The sequence below is a fragment of the Lactuca saligna genome, chromosome 7, assembly GCF_052625555.1.
Source record: "Lactuca saligna cultivar CGN05327 chromosome 7, ASM5262555v1, whole genome shotgun sequence".
In the NCBI taxonomy this organism is placed as follows: domain Eukaryota; kingdom Viridiplantae; phylum Streptophyta; class Magnoliopsida; order Asterales; family Asteraceae; genus Lactuca; species Lactuca saligna.
In genome coordinates, this window is record NC_136423.1 from 150,082,393 (window position 1) to 150,097,040 (window position 14,648).

Here is a 14,648-nt window from a genome sequence, read left to right on the forward strand (position 1 = left end):
GCTAGGTTGACACTCTCTTCTTCAACTCCTTCTTCTAGTGACTTTAACCATGGGAACAGCTCATCCATGGCACGGGTGTCATACGTCTCGTGTAGTTGATAGCTCGAAAACTCCAAGGAAAAAGGGTTGTTGCACAATCCTCAGTAGTAATTCATAAAGAATATATGAATGGCACAGAAAAAGTAGCCAAAACAAATCAGAAACTCCTCCTGCAGCAGGCTACTCGCCGAGTAGGCGATCAAACTCGGCGAGTAGAATTCGTTGGCAAAGTAGGTCGTGCAGAAGCAGATGTACTCGCCGAGTAGTTTTAGTGCACTCGGCGAGTAGAGCGTATAGTTCCAGAATTATTTTGAACCGCTGTCTCTCTTTACTCTAGTGTTGACATGTAAATATAAATGTACTCTCCAGTAAACTCCCTAAGCAGTGAAAAGTTATGCTATATCAATATTTATAAGCAAGTGAAAAGTTAAGGGGCCTTTATAAAAAGTACTAAATCTCCAAACGGCATATCACTAACGACGTTACTCTGAAAACCATCTAAAAACGACTTTCGCTCCACCATTTCCTCTGAAGAAGAATCAGATTCTCTCCCTCTCTCTCTCTCTCTCTCTCTCTCTCTCTTACACACACACACAGAAAGCGCCCACTTCTTCTGCTTGTGGCGGCCGAGCGGTTAAATAGGTAGGGTTTGATCATCTCAGTTTTTGGTATTTGATAGATATTATGTGTATTGCGTATGTAATATGTAATATGTAATACGTATATATATGTATATATCAAATTTCGAGGTTGAGATGATTAGGTGTGCTATTTATGTCAATTTGGAAAAATTATCCGTGATTTAATGTTTGTCGGCAGTTATTTCGGATCTCTGCTAGCTCTGGAGTGTTTGATTCGTATTATTTTTAGGGTTTCTGCGACTGAGGACTCGAAGCTCTTTCATCCTGCAAATCAGCAGTTAATTAGACTTCAGGTGATTTTTCGATTCATTTTTTTTACGTAGCTCTTGATGGTTCCTCGGTAGTTTTATTCTCGATAATGAACAAAAAAAGGAGTCGAAACGAAATGGTCCTTTGAGGTATCGAATGATATAAGTGTTATCGTTGGAGTAATTGGGTTTTCGTTGAATTCAGCGTCATTAGTTTCAATTGCTCCTGTTTACCCATTAATTCATTTTCCTTTTACATTTAGCTGTTAATATTCGAGGTTTCATGCCGTTGGAATCTGTAATTACATTTATCTTAGGGTTTTAATCGGCCATTTCACCATGGTTACAACCATCTCACTATTACCAAATACCAAATGTAGTTTGTTCATTTTATGAATCTAAAAACAATACCTGAGCATAAATTTGAGGAGAATATATACATTTCTTCAATAGATTGTTTAATGCTATACTTAAGGAAAGTCACATTTATGTTTGATTGATTATTTCCAGTAATTTTTAGATAAAACTAAAGTAAACCTTCTTCTTCCTTCCTGTTGGAGAAAGCATCTAGCTTTTACATCATTGCTTACACCTTTTGCATTGAGTCAGTTCATTGATGCCTCTATTTATATTCTTCTCCTTTAAAAACCAGATTCTATCATTTCATGGCTTTTACAGAATTCATAAACCTCTAATCTCTTATCATCTTCACAAACATTCAGATTCAAGTTAACAACAATTCATTGTTCAAGTGAGACAACATTCTGTATCTCTAGTACAACAAATTTTCATGCAAGTATAACATGGGATCTGCCTGTTGTGTTGCTGCTAGAGATAGAACCATAACTGATCGATCTGGTAGTGATGTTCATGTTGCTACTAGAAATGATCGATATTCACCTTCATGGAGTTTTCGATGGGATAACAGAGGGCGTGTAGCAGGTGAAGAATCCTCCATGAATTGTTTTTCTGATGGAGTGATTACAAATGATCGATTAGACAATAAATCTCATACAACTGTAGAAACTGCATATGCAACAGAAGAAGGAAGCCCATTGGATAGTTCTAGAAGTCTCACATGGCAAAAGTCTTCACCTTCTCAAGAAATCGTGTTTCCTCAATCAGGTCACTTCTTACTTTATACTAATAACAAAATATATATTCATTTTTATTTATTTATTTATTAAAAATTAAAATTCATCTACTTGTCTTGTCCTTGCAGATCCTTTGAATTCCAAGAATCTTCCCGAGGTAAGTTTCTGTATGATTTGACCTTTTAGGCCTTGTTACACTGACATGACATCAGAACAGGTTGTACTGCATTTTAGCATTTAAACTCAATGTCTATAAGACAAAAGACACTATACATGACAAGACAAGACGGTCTGAGTCTGATACTGATACTGATGTCAGTGAGACAAAAACTGTAAGTTTTTGTCGTGTGTAACAAATGCAGTCTGACATATATCTATTTTTAGGGAAAGGAGTCGATGGGAACTCCATTAACTTCGGACCAATCTCCAACAAAAACATCAACGCCACCTCATTCAACTTCATCCTTGTCAGCATCACCTCTATCCTCCACCCAAGGCCACCTCCCGCCGCTCTCAACCCTAACCCCATCACGGTGGCCCCGCCCATCCCCAAACCACCACCACCTCCTCCGGCAAGTCTCCGACAGCCGAATCCGCGGCATAATGTCTCCAAACTTTTCAATATCCGAAGACGGTTCACCTTCACCTTTCACACACCCAGGGTGGACCCACAAGTCAACCCGCGGGTCCCACGGCGGGTCATCCGATGCTTCATCCGACCCCACTTACTCCGAGCTCATGGCAATTTATAACAATAGCAAAAGATGGTCTTTCGATAGCGAATCTTTAAGTTTTAGTCGCGATAGGGTAAGCAGATGTAGTGGTAGGGTTTCTTCTTCACCTTCCATTGATGTACAACCGTGTGGTGTCTGCTCCAAGCTTTTGACCGAAAGATCGTATTGGGGCAACCAGAAGATGGCGGCGGGGTTGGCGGCAAACGGGCTTCCGGTGGCGGCGGTTTTGATATGTGGGCATGTTTATCATGCGGAGTGTTTGGAAAACATGACTCCCGAGGTTAACAAGTATGATCCCGCATGTCCCGTGTGTACTTTTGGGGAGAAAAAGGTTTTTAAGTTATCGGAAAAGGCACGAGGGGAAATGGATTTGAAGGGTAAATTTGGTAAATTGAGGAAAAGGGTGGTTGATGGTGATTCGGTTTTGTTTGATGGGGTGAAAAGTAGAGGGCCAAGAATGGGAGCAAGTTCTAGTATGAAAAGTTCTTCGGGTAATGGAAAACCGTTTTTGAGGAGACATTTTTCTTTTGGGTATAAACCGAATAGATCTTTGTCAGATAATGGATCGAGGAAAAAGAAGTTTTTTTGGTCTAAATCAAACAAGGAGTGATGTTTCTTGATTTAAAAGGTACCCTTTCTCGTCTTTTTTCCATCATAAGTAAAAAAAAAAAAAGAATTAGAAACCGTATATGGATATGTTCAATTTGATGTTGTTTTCACCTTTTTCATGTCGGATTTGTTTTAAACAAAGCTATTACTAAAACGGAATTTCAAAAAGAAAAAAACGACCACTACATGATGTGACATTTAACAAAATTGATCTCAAGTTTGACCACATAGGAATGGAATGGATAATTGAGTTGGAATGTAATCACCAATTCCATTACTTTATGGATTGGTTTCATTGCAAAAGTGTAGCATATAAAGTGCTTTGTAGCCTAGGTTTCTTTCATACAAGGATTTCCTTTTTCTTTTTGCCTTTTTATGTCTTTTCATAAAGGGGGAGAATCTTTGATGTGTTATATTTGTTGCTTTAACATCATTATTGATTATTAAAATTTTCCATTGTCCTTTTTCTATTCATTTTGTTTTACGTATAATTTAGTAGTGTGGTGAGTAGGACCTGAAAATGAATAAAAGTTAATTTTGTATATATGAAAACTAATTAAAGTTGGTAATTTTGGTTTTTAGGTAGGGGTACGTATAATATTTCTAAAGAAAGAGAAGAGATGATAGATGATATATGATATATGATGTATGTAGTTGTTTCACCTTAATCATCTCCACTCCAGCATTGAGAGTTGAAAGCACAGGTGAATGAATGAATATTCATTCATATACAAACAGCTGGGAAGAATAATATTATATATGATATGATGAATTTCTAGATTTATTATTTGTTTTTTTTTTTTTTTTTTTACTTTTCGTATTTTGTAAAGTATTATTAATGATTATTTTGTGTTGATTCTCTCGCATTTAAATGTATGTATTTTCTCACCCCATAAATTTCTGGTCTTGATGTAGTATGGCTTTGAGTTTATGCATGTTTTTTTTTTTTTTCATTTTTGTATATGGTGATTGCATTAGCTCTTTGTAAATGATGGATAAAGGTTTTGATCTTTGGTAATTCGAGGCATGATTTTAGAATAGTTGTGAAATGAACGGCAACCTCCTTGGCACCAAGTTGTATCGAATTTCAAAAACTATTTTTTTTTTCCGTTGCAACTTAGTCTCATCATCACTCTCTGTTACACCTACACATTTGGGCTAAAGGTTTTTGTCTCAAGATATTAATTAATTCATTTTAAATTCTCGGACCGGTTAAGATAAGAATTTATTAGGTTGTGTTTGGTGTACTGGTTGAAAAACTAATTGATAAAATGATTTTCGGCAAAAGTAGTTGAAAAATATTAAATGATATAAAAGAACATTAAAAGAATGTGCTTTTATAATTAAATAAAGATTATATTTCAAAAAAAAATTAATCTAAATAGCTTTTTAAAAAGTTAGCTTATAAGTTATTTTTTAGTTTGTAAAACATGTTAACTTAAAAAAATTCAAAAAATAAGCTAGTTTTTCAGCTAGCTTTGATGTGTCAAACACAGCTTAAATATTAGGGATTGATTATCGAGTAAAAGACAAATATGGCTAATCGAATTAAACTCTTTAAGAAATAATAAAAAAGAATTGCCAAATTTTCAAAATAATCACCTTTTTCATAGATGGCGTGTGAAAAAAGGCATGTCGTCTACGAAAACACAAAGCAAAATAACGTCATGTCAATAAGTTTATGAGAAAATGTGTTGATGGCCAATAAATAGGTCAAGATATGCGAAATGGGCCAAGAAATGGGAATCCGGTGGTTCCCCTAAGGTAAATTTTTGTTCATTTTCTCATTTTTTTTTTCGAAAGAGTTCATTTTCTCATTTTAAACACCCTAAATTTGTATATTCTGAAGAAAAACTAAAATCTCTCCTAAGAAAAATGGAAGACGATAAAAATCTATCTGTTAGAATAAGTTTTTCGTCCTTTCAACGTTTATATTTATTTACATTTCTTTATCTGCAAAACAACATTTTCTCATATAGATCTAACATTTTCATAAATGTTATCTACGAAAAAAACATATTTGTTTGAGAAAATATAGTTTTCTCAAACAAATCTACCATTTTGGCAGATGGCATCTGCAAAAATAAATATTTTGTTTAAAAAACGACATTTTCTCATACAAAACTAACAGTTCCGCATATAAAAATAACACTTTTGATGGAGATGACATCTAAGAAAATGTCAGCTATGTCCGATAAAACTATGTACTTTTGTAGATGGATCTAACATTTTCGTAGATGGCATCTGTGAAAATGTCAGAACCATCTACGATAATATAATTTTACGAATGGATTAGGTATGAAATAAAGAGTTGTGTTTATTAAATTTATTATTTATAGTATTTAGCTCCCTATATGAGAGATTTATATTGGGGCTTTTTGTAGTAGCACACTTACAATGAGATTCGCAAAACATACATAAATCATCATATGATTGGCAAAACCCTGTCACTGCTTGAGTACATTGTCCTCAGTTATCTTTTCCCTTTCAATGTACGATTTATCCTTTTTCTTAATATAAAAATTAGTTTTGATTAATATCGTGTGTGTGTGTGTGAAGTTGGGAATCTCTTAAGCACATAGATTGGCGGATGTACATTAAGTAGTCAACTACATCGTGGTATGTTTCGCATACATTTTGGTGCTTTCATCACGTTGATGATTGATCACACTAGTAGCCACACATCTTTTATCCCCATAAATGATAATCATATCACCATTTAGAGACTTCACCTTTACCATCTTCTTATTACACACTATCTGTGCTATGTGCTTCATACCTTGATAACCAATCTATATGCCCAAAATGACATCGAATCCTCAAGGCTTCATAGGAAAAAGGTTTGCATGGAAATCGACACTCAATTTTAACATTTGGGTACTCTTTACTAACTACAACGGATTTTCCATCTGTTATTTCTATCACAACTCATACTTTCAAACTACATAAGTGGGTTTCTAATTTACTACCAAAGTCTTTTGACACATAAATTACAAAGTAAACATATATAGTTCGAACATAATTAGTGTATGAATCGGATTAGTCATCAAAAACCACTTTCCAAAAGCTAGAACTTACTAGAAAACTAACTACCCCAAAGCAAAATTTCATCTCGATTCCGAGTAGAAACTTCAATTTTATATAAAAAATGTTACGAACCGAGTTTTAAGAGCTTTTAGAAGATTCAAGTTTTTACCTTTTAAAAAATTTATTTTAAACAAAAATCTTAACCCATAAACTCCTTCAAAGAGGTTTTGAAGAGCTTTTAGGGGATTTTAGGTTTTATGTAATATTACTCATTTGAAAAGCTAACATATAACTTTTGTCAAACACTTTAACAAATAAAAGGTAAAGGTTCCAACCACCAACTACCAAAAATATACCGACGCAGTTAGATTTTCACAATGCATCCATGGCGTAAAAAACAGTGTGAAATATATTTTCCACAAAATACATGCACAGTATAATAACAAAGTAACATCTTTTTAACAAGATAATGCATTTTCTACCCTATGTTACCCTGTCTCTTTAATCTTCCTGTTCATTGAAACACAAGTATCGAGAGCCACTAACCAACGGTCAGGATTTAATCACGCAAAAAGTCCCTATTGTTACCATCTTCATATCCAGTTTTCTACTTACACCCAAAAAAAAAAAAAATCCTAATTTTTCAAACGCACAGAAACTAACAAGTAAAAACAACCCACAGTAAAAAAACTGTAAACCTTTTTACCTGTTATACCAATAACAAAAAGGGCCATATTTGATATTCCTCCATCCATCATCACGATATAAAAATTAGAATCCAAATCTCTAATTTAAAATTACCTTGAATTTTCATTTTCCTTGCTGATGTCATCAAGCATAACGACGACATCATCGATTTGTTCGGGTACCTTTTTGGCCCGTTTTTCTTCGGGATTTGACACGTCAGACAGCTTCCGTTTCTTTCCGGAAGCAATCGTCTCGACTCCGGATTCTAGAATAGTTAGCTCATCGTCATCTTCCAAGTTGTTTGGAACCGAGTTTGATGTCGTCGATGTACTTGCGCCATTTGTGGCGGCTGCATCCTTCTTTTCGACGGCTGGAGCTTGTGTCCATCCGTGAAGCACCATTCCATCCGGTTCTTTCTCTTCATCAAATTCCTCCCTGTAAAATATTTTCAGTTAATTACACTTTTCGTCCTTGAGGATACCTGATTTTAGCAATTTTGGTCCCAAAACGTTTTTCCTTGCAATTCTAGTCCTTATTTAACCTTCTTGTAATATTTTTGGCCAAACATAGGACTAACTCTTAATCTCTTAATCTCTTAATCTCTTGTTTGTGAAAAAGACATAAATGCCCCCCCTCTCATAGAAATAAATGATATTAGACAAACCTATGTTTGATGTTGATACTGCATACAAGCTCTTGTTGAAGATCCTCAACTGTAATAACTGTTCCACCAGTTATTGCATATGGAAGCTCCGATAACACCTATAATTATATCGATTAAAATATATTTTTTTAAAAATTAAAAAATAGTAAAATTAAAACACGAATGAACCTTTTCAAGATTTGCTTCATAATTAGCAACCATGTCTTCTTCCAAATCATCACCAACTTCATAAAGAAGGTTTAAACCATGAGATATTAATGGCAGATTCATGCCAAGTTTTGATGTCACAACTTTCTCCACCACATCCCTCAGTTTTGCACGTTTGGTATTCACTTCCAGCAATAAGGGTGTCTGTTTCATATATCAGGTTCATGTATTAATATATATATTTTACAAATTTGCCCTTGGTATTTTTTTTTTCCTTCTATATCACAAGTTTGAAAGCTTACCTCAGAGCAAACATAGCAAGATTTATTCGGCTCAAATGGCTCAACAGGCATAAGAAGCATCTTTCTTGCAGGATGTTCAAGACAATATGTCATTCTACATATAGAATATATATTATTAATTATAAAATCAAAGATAAAAATTTTAAAAAAAAAAAAGGTTTTATTAAAAGCAAGGATGTTTTCCCACCTACAATTCTTTGCATCATTCTGCAACACTTTGATAGCCTCTATCACAATCAAACCTGCAATGATAGCATTTGTGGTGGCAACTGCATGCACGATATTTCCAGCAATACCCTTGGCTTCAAAAAGACTATGTAAAGGAATCCCAAACGAAGCTGCACGAATATTTGCAGCAGCAGTTACAAATTCCACAGCCATGTGATCATCCTTGTCAAAACTCAAGTTCCCAATCTCCTGCCAAACAAAAAGACGTAAATACCCTCGTCATTGAAAAGTGAAAACGCAAAGAAAAGGATTCAAACCTTTTGCCTCTTGGAAAAGAACAATTTCAAAGCAGCAAAGAAAACCCTAGAATTTTCTTTAAGGCTCCAAATATCCTGAGGATTTTTCAAACCAAGATACGCCATTGCAGATAGAGTGGAGAAATTATTATCAGTTTCAAGATTTCCATTCTGTTCATCAGTGAGAACATCTTTGACATAAATAGGCCTAGGCTTGTTGCGGTTTTTCCATGTTTCCTCATTGGATAATGCACTTTCAATGTTGTGTCCAAACACATGGTTGTAAATTCTCTTTGAGTATTGTTCCATGTCTTCATCTTTTTTGCGTTCAAAAACATCTTCTGAGTTGTCTGATGAGCTGGCAGTGTCATTGGAACGAACATTCAGATCATTATCCTGGTTTTTGTCCCCAAACAGCTTTGCAAAAAGCAAGTCTTTTGCCCATACAATACAGTGAACAAACTGCAACAGTATCATTGTAAGATTCCATGTAAAGGGTAGAAATGGAAATACTGTTTCTCTCTCTCATAAACAATATCATACAACTTGTTTTGGAATTTAGGCTGAAAAACAGGACTTTATGATTTTCAATGATGAGGGTGAGGAGGGCGTTTGTGTCTTTTGCACAAACAGGAGATTGATATCGCGTTTAGAGGCCTTATCCAGCCTTTTTAGGTAGAGCAAATGTTTGTCCCACTGACAAACCGACATAATTCGGTCCTAGTCCAATGTGAAATTACAAGAATGCCCCTGATAAGTGAAATTACCTTAGATGGAGTACTTGTGATAGTACACACAGGATAAGTCTTTGGTGCTGGTTTTGGCTGACATTCATAGCATTCAGTCTGACCCTTGATGTGAACAGTGACCTGTAAAAAAATTTAAACAAAATTTTCTCATAAAAAAATATGCATAATGCTTCTATCTATAAAGAAAAGATTTTTTTTATAAATCATGACATTTTTTACAGTGACAATACAATACACAAAACAAGTTATCTTAAACTTCATAGCTGGCTTAGTCTTAGTTGGTTTTCAACCAATATTCAACATAGAATAAGCCAACTAACCTAGCCATAAGCTAAAACCATTGTGGATAACATAACAAGAAGCTTCATGAGTATTAGATGATGTATACATAGGGAAACAGAAAAGATGCAATGATCAAAACAAGATGGTGTGGTGTGAAGTAAAGTGGCAAATTGTAAAGAAACAGAAGCACACTATAAGGGTTATTGATATTGACATATCAAAAGAGAGAACAAATGAACTAGAGACAGGTGGCAACTTTGGGAGCAAATCAAAGCTTTAGATTTAAAAAACTGAAGACAAAGGTTAACTGCAGTTACCTGTCCTAAAAAGCCAGTAGTACCACTTTCCACCAAGGGAACACCAGCTGCCAAGCAGAGGCGATTCACATGTCGCCTAGCATCCAAGTTGTCAAGCCCATTTAAAATGACATTGAATTGCTTAAAGAAGTCAACATTGAAGTCAGGATCTTTGACATTAGCATGGTAAGGTGTAATGCTAATCTGAGGCCTAAATCTTAGAACAGCTTCACGAGCAACCTGATATAGCATAAAGAATACATGAGAAGACATGAAATCAAACAATGATTATAAGAAAAGAAAAAAGAAAAAAAGGATCAACTCACTTTTGCCTTAGATTGGCCAACATGTGATTGACGAAATAAGAATTGCCTATTCAGGTTGCTCACTTCTATTGTGTCCATGTCAATCTGCAATTCAATACACCAAAATTAAAGAAAAACGGATGAACTGTTCACTAAATTCATACTTATTATTACATACTCCAAAAAGAGGATTTATAAATCATATTGCTACTCACAATCGTGTTGAATTACATTACTTTAATCCAAGTTTAATTGAATTAGCGACACAAGTGATCAGTTTGAGACAATAGGACAAGAGAAATAACAGTTTTTCAATGAGAAATAGAATTATTAGTTATTCAACCATAGACAGTTTTATGTTAGGTTAACAGATGCAATTGATGTGAATATGAGACTATGAAGTATGTGATTGATGTATATATATTGGTAGAAGTATCTAATACCAGTGACCATTTTATCTAATTTACCAAAAATCAACGAAAAAACCAAACCCTAAAACCTCAAAACCAAACAGGTTACTACACGCTACGAAAAAATCACTCTCTGAACAATATAATAATAAAAAAAGATGCATAGTTGACTTACGATGTGAATGTCTTGAAAGCCTGATAGAGCTAGGGTTTTGAGAAGCTCGCAGCCGATACCACCAGCACCAACCATAAGCACTTTCGCATCCTGAGAACAACAGAAGCTCCACTCAAATCAGTGTAGAAGGAACCGAATAAGTAAATAGATGCGTAATATAGTGAAATTACATACCTTAATTGCAGATAGCTGTTCCCCGGACGCCATTGAACAGAACAAGTCGTGGCACGGTGATGACCAGCGTATGAGAGAAGAAAGATAAAGGTACGAGAATCTTAGAAGGCCAAAATGGGCGAAAGTTAAAGGAAAGGGCGCCAAAAGATCACCCCCACTCTTGCTCTCGCTTCTCTCGTCTTCCCACTTTGACTATGGAGGGAGAAAAAGAAAGCCAACGCAAGCAAACGGCTTGTGCTTTTGGCCCTTTTGAATCTCAATTCTCAATTATGTAGAAAAGTGAAAACCCTCTATTTTTCATGCGACATGTTTTCCAACATTAATAAAATTTCTTTTGTACATTATTTACCAAGGGTTCAATGTTTTGCATATGTAAATATATATTTAATTTAAAACCAAAATGTATGATATATTGCATATTACATTTTAATCGTTAGAAAAGTGATCAAATAACTTTCGACAATTATATAAATTGGTGAAAAAATTGTGTTGCGGTCAAATAAATTAAGGGGTTATTGGCAAGATCTTAACTTTTAAGATCAAAATTTTTAGAAGATCAGATAGGACATGGAAGAAAAATGTCATCGGATGAAAAATTCTTGAGATTATAGCAATATCAATTTTGATCATGTTGACTAACTTTTATTAGATAGTATAATTATGTCAATTTTTTTTATTTTTTAGTATATTTAATCAAAAGTTTATTTTAGTCTTATCTTACTTGAGAACAAGTAAGATTCAAATTTGGGGTGATTTGATAGTTTCATTTTATTTACTTCTTTTAATAGTTTGTTTTAGCATATTTTATTCACAATTTAACTCGTTTTCATGCATATTTTCCTTTACGTTATTTTATGACTATTTCGGGTACCTTTTAGTTTCGTGAGTGTAATTGCAAATTTTAAGGATTCTAGCAGAGCAGGATCTTTAGGAGGCAAATGGATTTGGACAACAAGGAAAAATCATAGGCTGAAAGATTGATGAGGATGAAGCAGATAATAGGCTTGTTGATTATTTGAAGACTTTGAGAAGATGAGCTTTGAAATTATAAGAAAATGGAAGAATATTTGTGCATGTGGAGATATTGATCGGACTAATACGTGATCTATAGGTGATTTGGAGAAGCCAAATTGGGCTTGGATTGAAGAAAATGGGCTAGGAGCTTATTGGACTCGATCAAGTCAATAGGCTAAGCTTTGGAGGCCCAAAAAATCAAAGAATCCCACATCAGGTGCCACTCGTGTAGCAACACGTGATTTGTGCACAGACGTGCAGGGGTAATTGTGGAATTTCCTTTTAGGTGTTATTTGAGGAAGGTTGGTGTGCATCTTTTGCACACTTCTACACATCCAAAATTTGAAGGATTCTCTGGAGATTTTGGAGCGTTTGGAATGCCAAGAACACCTCAAAAACATCATCGTTTTGCTCTTGATTCCTGTTAGATGATTGGTATAATCTACTCTTACTTTGTTTTCTTGAGTTTAGCCATGTTAGTCTAAACTAATCTCGGTTGACTTTGGTTAAATCATTTGAATATTTGGTTGAATGTTGAAGAACTCCATGAACTTGTTCTTGAATCTTTATGATAATGTTTTATGTTTTAACATCTTTTTGCTACATGTATCTTTTTATGCATGAGTTTAAATGTATTTGTTGTGATTAGTTGGCTAATTTCCTAATTAACTAATAGATCTTCAAATTATCAAGTAACAAGTCTTGTGTTAGTTTTCACTTCACACAATCACAAAAACATTTTCTCCAACATGATAGTGAAAGCATTTGACTCATCTTGGATTTGGTGAGTTTTTGGTTCTTAATGTTAGTTAATTTTCACTAACAACATGTTTAATGGAATTTGTGACTTTAACTAAGGAAGTATGTTATGAGCTTTTCTAGTTATTTTAATAATTAAGAAAAGTCTAGATAATCTCAAACTTCTTAGATTACTATAGCCAAATTAGAGATTTGAAACAAAAATCTTTCTTTTGTTGAATTGTGATTTTAAATCTTAGTTTAGCATAAATATTCTTTTAAGCATTTCAAAAGACCAAAACCTTCATTTTATTTTATTTTATTTTACAAGTGTTTGTACAACAAGACTTTGTAGAGGTAACAAATTGAACCAATCTCCGTGGATACGATCTCTTTACCATTATATGTTATTTTGTTTGCAATATTAAGGGTATTTATTTTGTTGGCCTCTACAATCACCAAATTTTGGTGTCGTTGCCGAGAAATGATTTATTTTAAATCATTTTGTTTCTCTATGTCAATATCTCATCGTACATGTACTCTAATCTACATTTCTGAAACTGAAAAAAAAAAAAAAAAAAAACAAAAATTATGGATTGAAGTGAACACTCCTTACATTGAATACAAACTCCTCAGCTAGTTATGATGATTGAAAGTGGCCAAAGTGTGCAACCCACACCTCTTCTTTGCTATTTTTGCACCCAAAACGGACATCATTCCGACGTGTGTCCATATTTACAAGGAGGATGGAAATAAGGTCAGGAGAGGGGAAGCTACTACTGGTCAAACCAATGGAGTTATGATCAACCTCAACATGATCAGTGGTGGGACAACAACCAAGCTTGGGGAAATAACCAATACCAAAACCCATACCAAGCTTAAGGAAATAAGCAGTACCAACCAATTCCACGGTTCCAACAACATTATCCTTACCCTCATTAACAAACTGAAATTCCAAGCATGTTATTATGGGCCATTGTGAAAATCATTGACACGTCCACCCAAATTTTCCAGGAAACAACCCAAGCTAGCCTCAAAAGATTAGAGCAAAAAATAACATAACTTGCTTAATTAATAAGTATGATGGAAGCTCAATATAATTTTCCATCTGAATAGAGCTCATGGCATAGTGCACGTGCCATTCCTTTGAAATATGATAAATTTTTTGATGGCCCAATAGTGTTGTATGGAGAAGATGAAGAAGTAGAAGTGGAAAAGGTTGTCAATAAGGAAGAAGAAATCGAGAGTGTTGTCAATGACATTATAGAGGCAGTGTTAGGGGTTAATGAAATAGATGTTGAGTCACCCACTACCATTAAGAAACTAACTCCAGTGGTATACCAACCACAATAGTCTGAAACGATAAATTTGTCAGACCCTTCAAAGGATACGTATCCCGATAATGAAGACGCCTAACCGGTCACCAACTCGACCACCCTCTCAAAGACGGAAGAGTTGGTCACCATACTGATGAAGTACAATAAAGAATGTGGTTGGATGATTGTTATTATCAAAGGTCTAAGTCGAATATGGTTCTCCCGTAAAAAGAAAGTCAAATACAAGAAAAGAGCCCTGCCTAGTAAGCAAACAAGCACATGCACATACTAGTATCACACAAACAATGAGTATTCTAACATAGCAGATCATGGGTCGGCATATGCCTTTAACTCGCTACACATGGTGAGGAAACTCACCTCGGACTGCTGAATCACACTGATAATCCCTTGGATGTTGGTCTGACGAATCCCTGAGCTATCAGTATTAAATAACACCCATTTAACAATTTGAGTCAAAGCTATATCATTCAATCCATACTTAGGGTAAAAAGACCATTTTACCACATACCTAG

General features: G+C 34.7%; 2 protein-coding genes across 5 annotated transcripts; one reads left to right on the forward strand and one right to left on the reverse strand.

Annotated features, from left to right (window-relative positions):
- Positions 1–527: 527 nt before the first annotated feature.
- Positions 528–4,262, forward strand: LOC145004889 (uncharacterized). Of its 4 annotated transcripts, none has more exons than XM_078963910.1 (7): positions 528–681; positions 859–973; positions 1,651–1,870; positions 1,952–2,053; positions 2,151–2,179; positions 2,407–3,384; positions 3,948–4,262. In XM_078963910.1, exons 3-6 carry the CDS (start codon positions 1,732–1,734, stop codon positions 3,364–3,366), a joined length of 1,230 nt encoding a protein of 409 aa, XP_078820036.1. In that variant the 5' UTR covers positions 528–681; positions 859–973; positions 1,651–1,731; the 3' UTR covers positions 3,367–3,384; positions 3,948–4,262. The 4 variants fall into 4 exon arrangements, with proteins under 4 accessions (XP_078820036.1, XP_078820037.1, XP_078820035.1 ...); XM_078963911.1 differs by having other exon boundaries at positions 1,970–2,053; XM_078963909.1 differs by having other exon boundaries at positions 910–973; positions 1,651–2,053.
- Positions 4,263–6,778: 2,516 nt separating this feature from the next.
- On the reverse strand, positions 6,779–11,296 carry SAE2 (SUMO-activating enzyme 2). Its single transcript, XM_078964015.1, has 11 exons — positions 11,048–11,296; positions 10,874–10,963; positions 10,310–10,393; positions 10,005–10,223; positions 9,424–9,525; positions 8,678–9,118; positions 8,380–8,609; positions 8,193–8,286; positions 7,912–8,094; positions 7,744–7,841; positions 6,779–7,514 (listed from the first exon to the last, which is right to left on the reverse strand). Exons 1-11 carry the CDS (start codon positions 11,078–11,080, stop codon positions 7,190–7,192), a joined length of 1,899 nt encoding a protein of 632 aa, XP_078820141.1. The 5' UTR covers positions 11,081–11,296; the 3' UTR covers positions 6,779–7,189.
- Positions 11,297–14,648: the final 3,352 nt, after the last annotated feature.

Bases quoted from the DNA above. Each gene is read 5' to 3' on its own strand.
- SAE2 (XM_078964015.1), bottom strand. From the start codon at position 11,080: ATGGCGTCCGGGGAACAGCTATCTGCAATTAAG. The intron at 10,394-10,873 runs GTAAGTCAACTA...ATTGAATTGCAG, and splicing joins GCTTTCAAGACATTCACATC to ATTGACATGGACACAATAGA. The intron at 7,842-7,911 runs GTTCATTCGTGT...ATATAATTATAG, and splicing joins ATGAAGCAAATCTTGAAAAG to GTGTTATCGGAGCTTCCATA.
- LOC145004889 (XM_078963909.1), top strand. From the start codon at position 1,732: ATGGGATCTGCCTGTTGTGTTGCTGCTAGAGATAGAACCATAACTGAT. The intron at 2,054-2,150 runs GTCACTTCTTAC...TTGTCCTTGCAG, and splicing joins AATCGTGTTTCCTCAATCAG to ATCCTTTGAATTCCAAGAAT. The intron at 2,180-2,406 runs GTAAGTTTCTGT...ATCTATTTTTAG, and splicing joins ATTCCAAGAATCTTCCCGAG to GGAAAGGAGTCGATGGGAAC.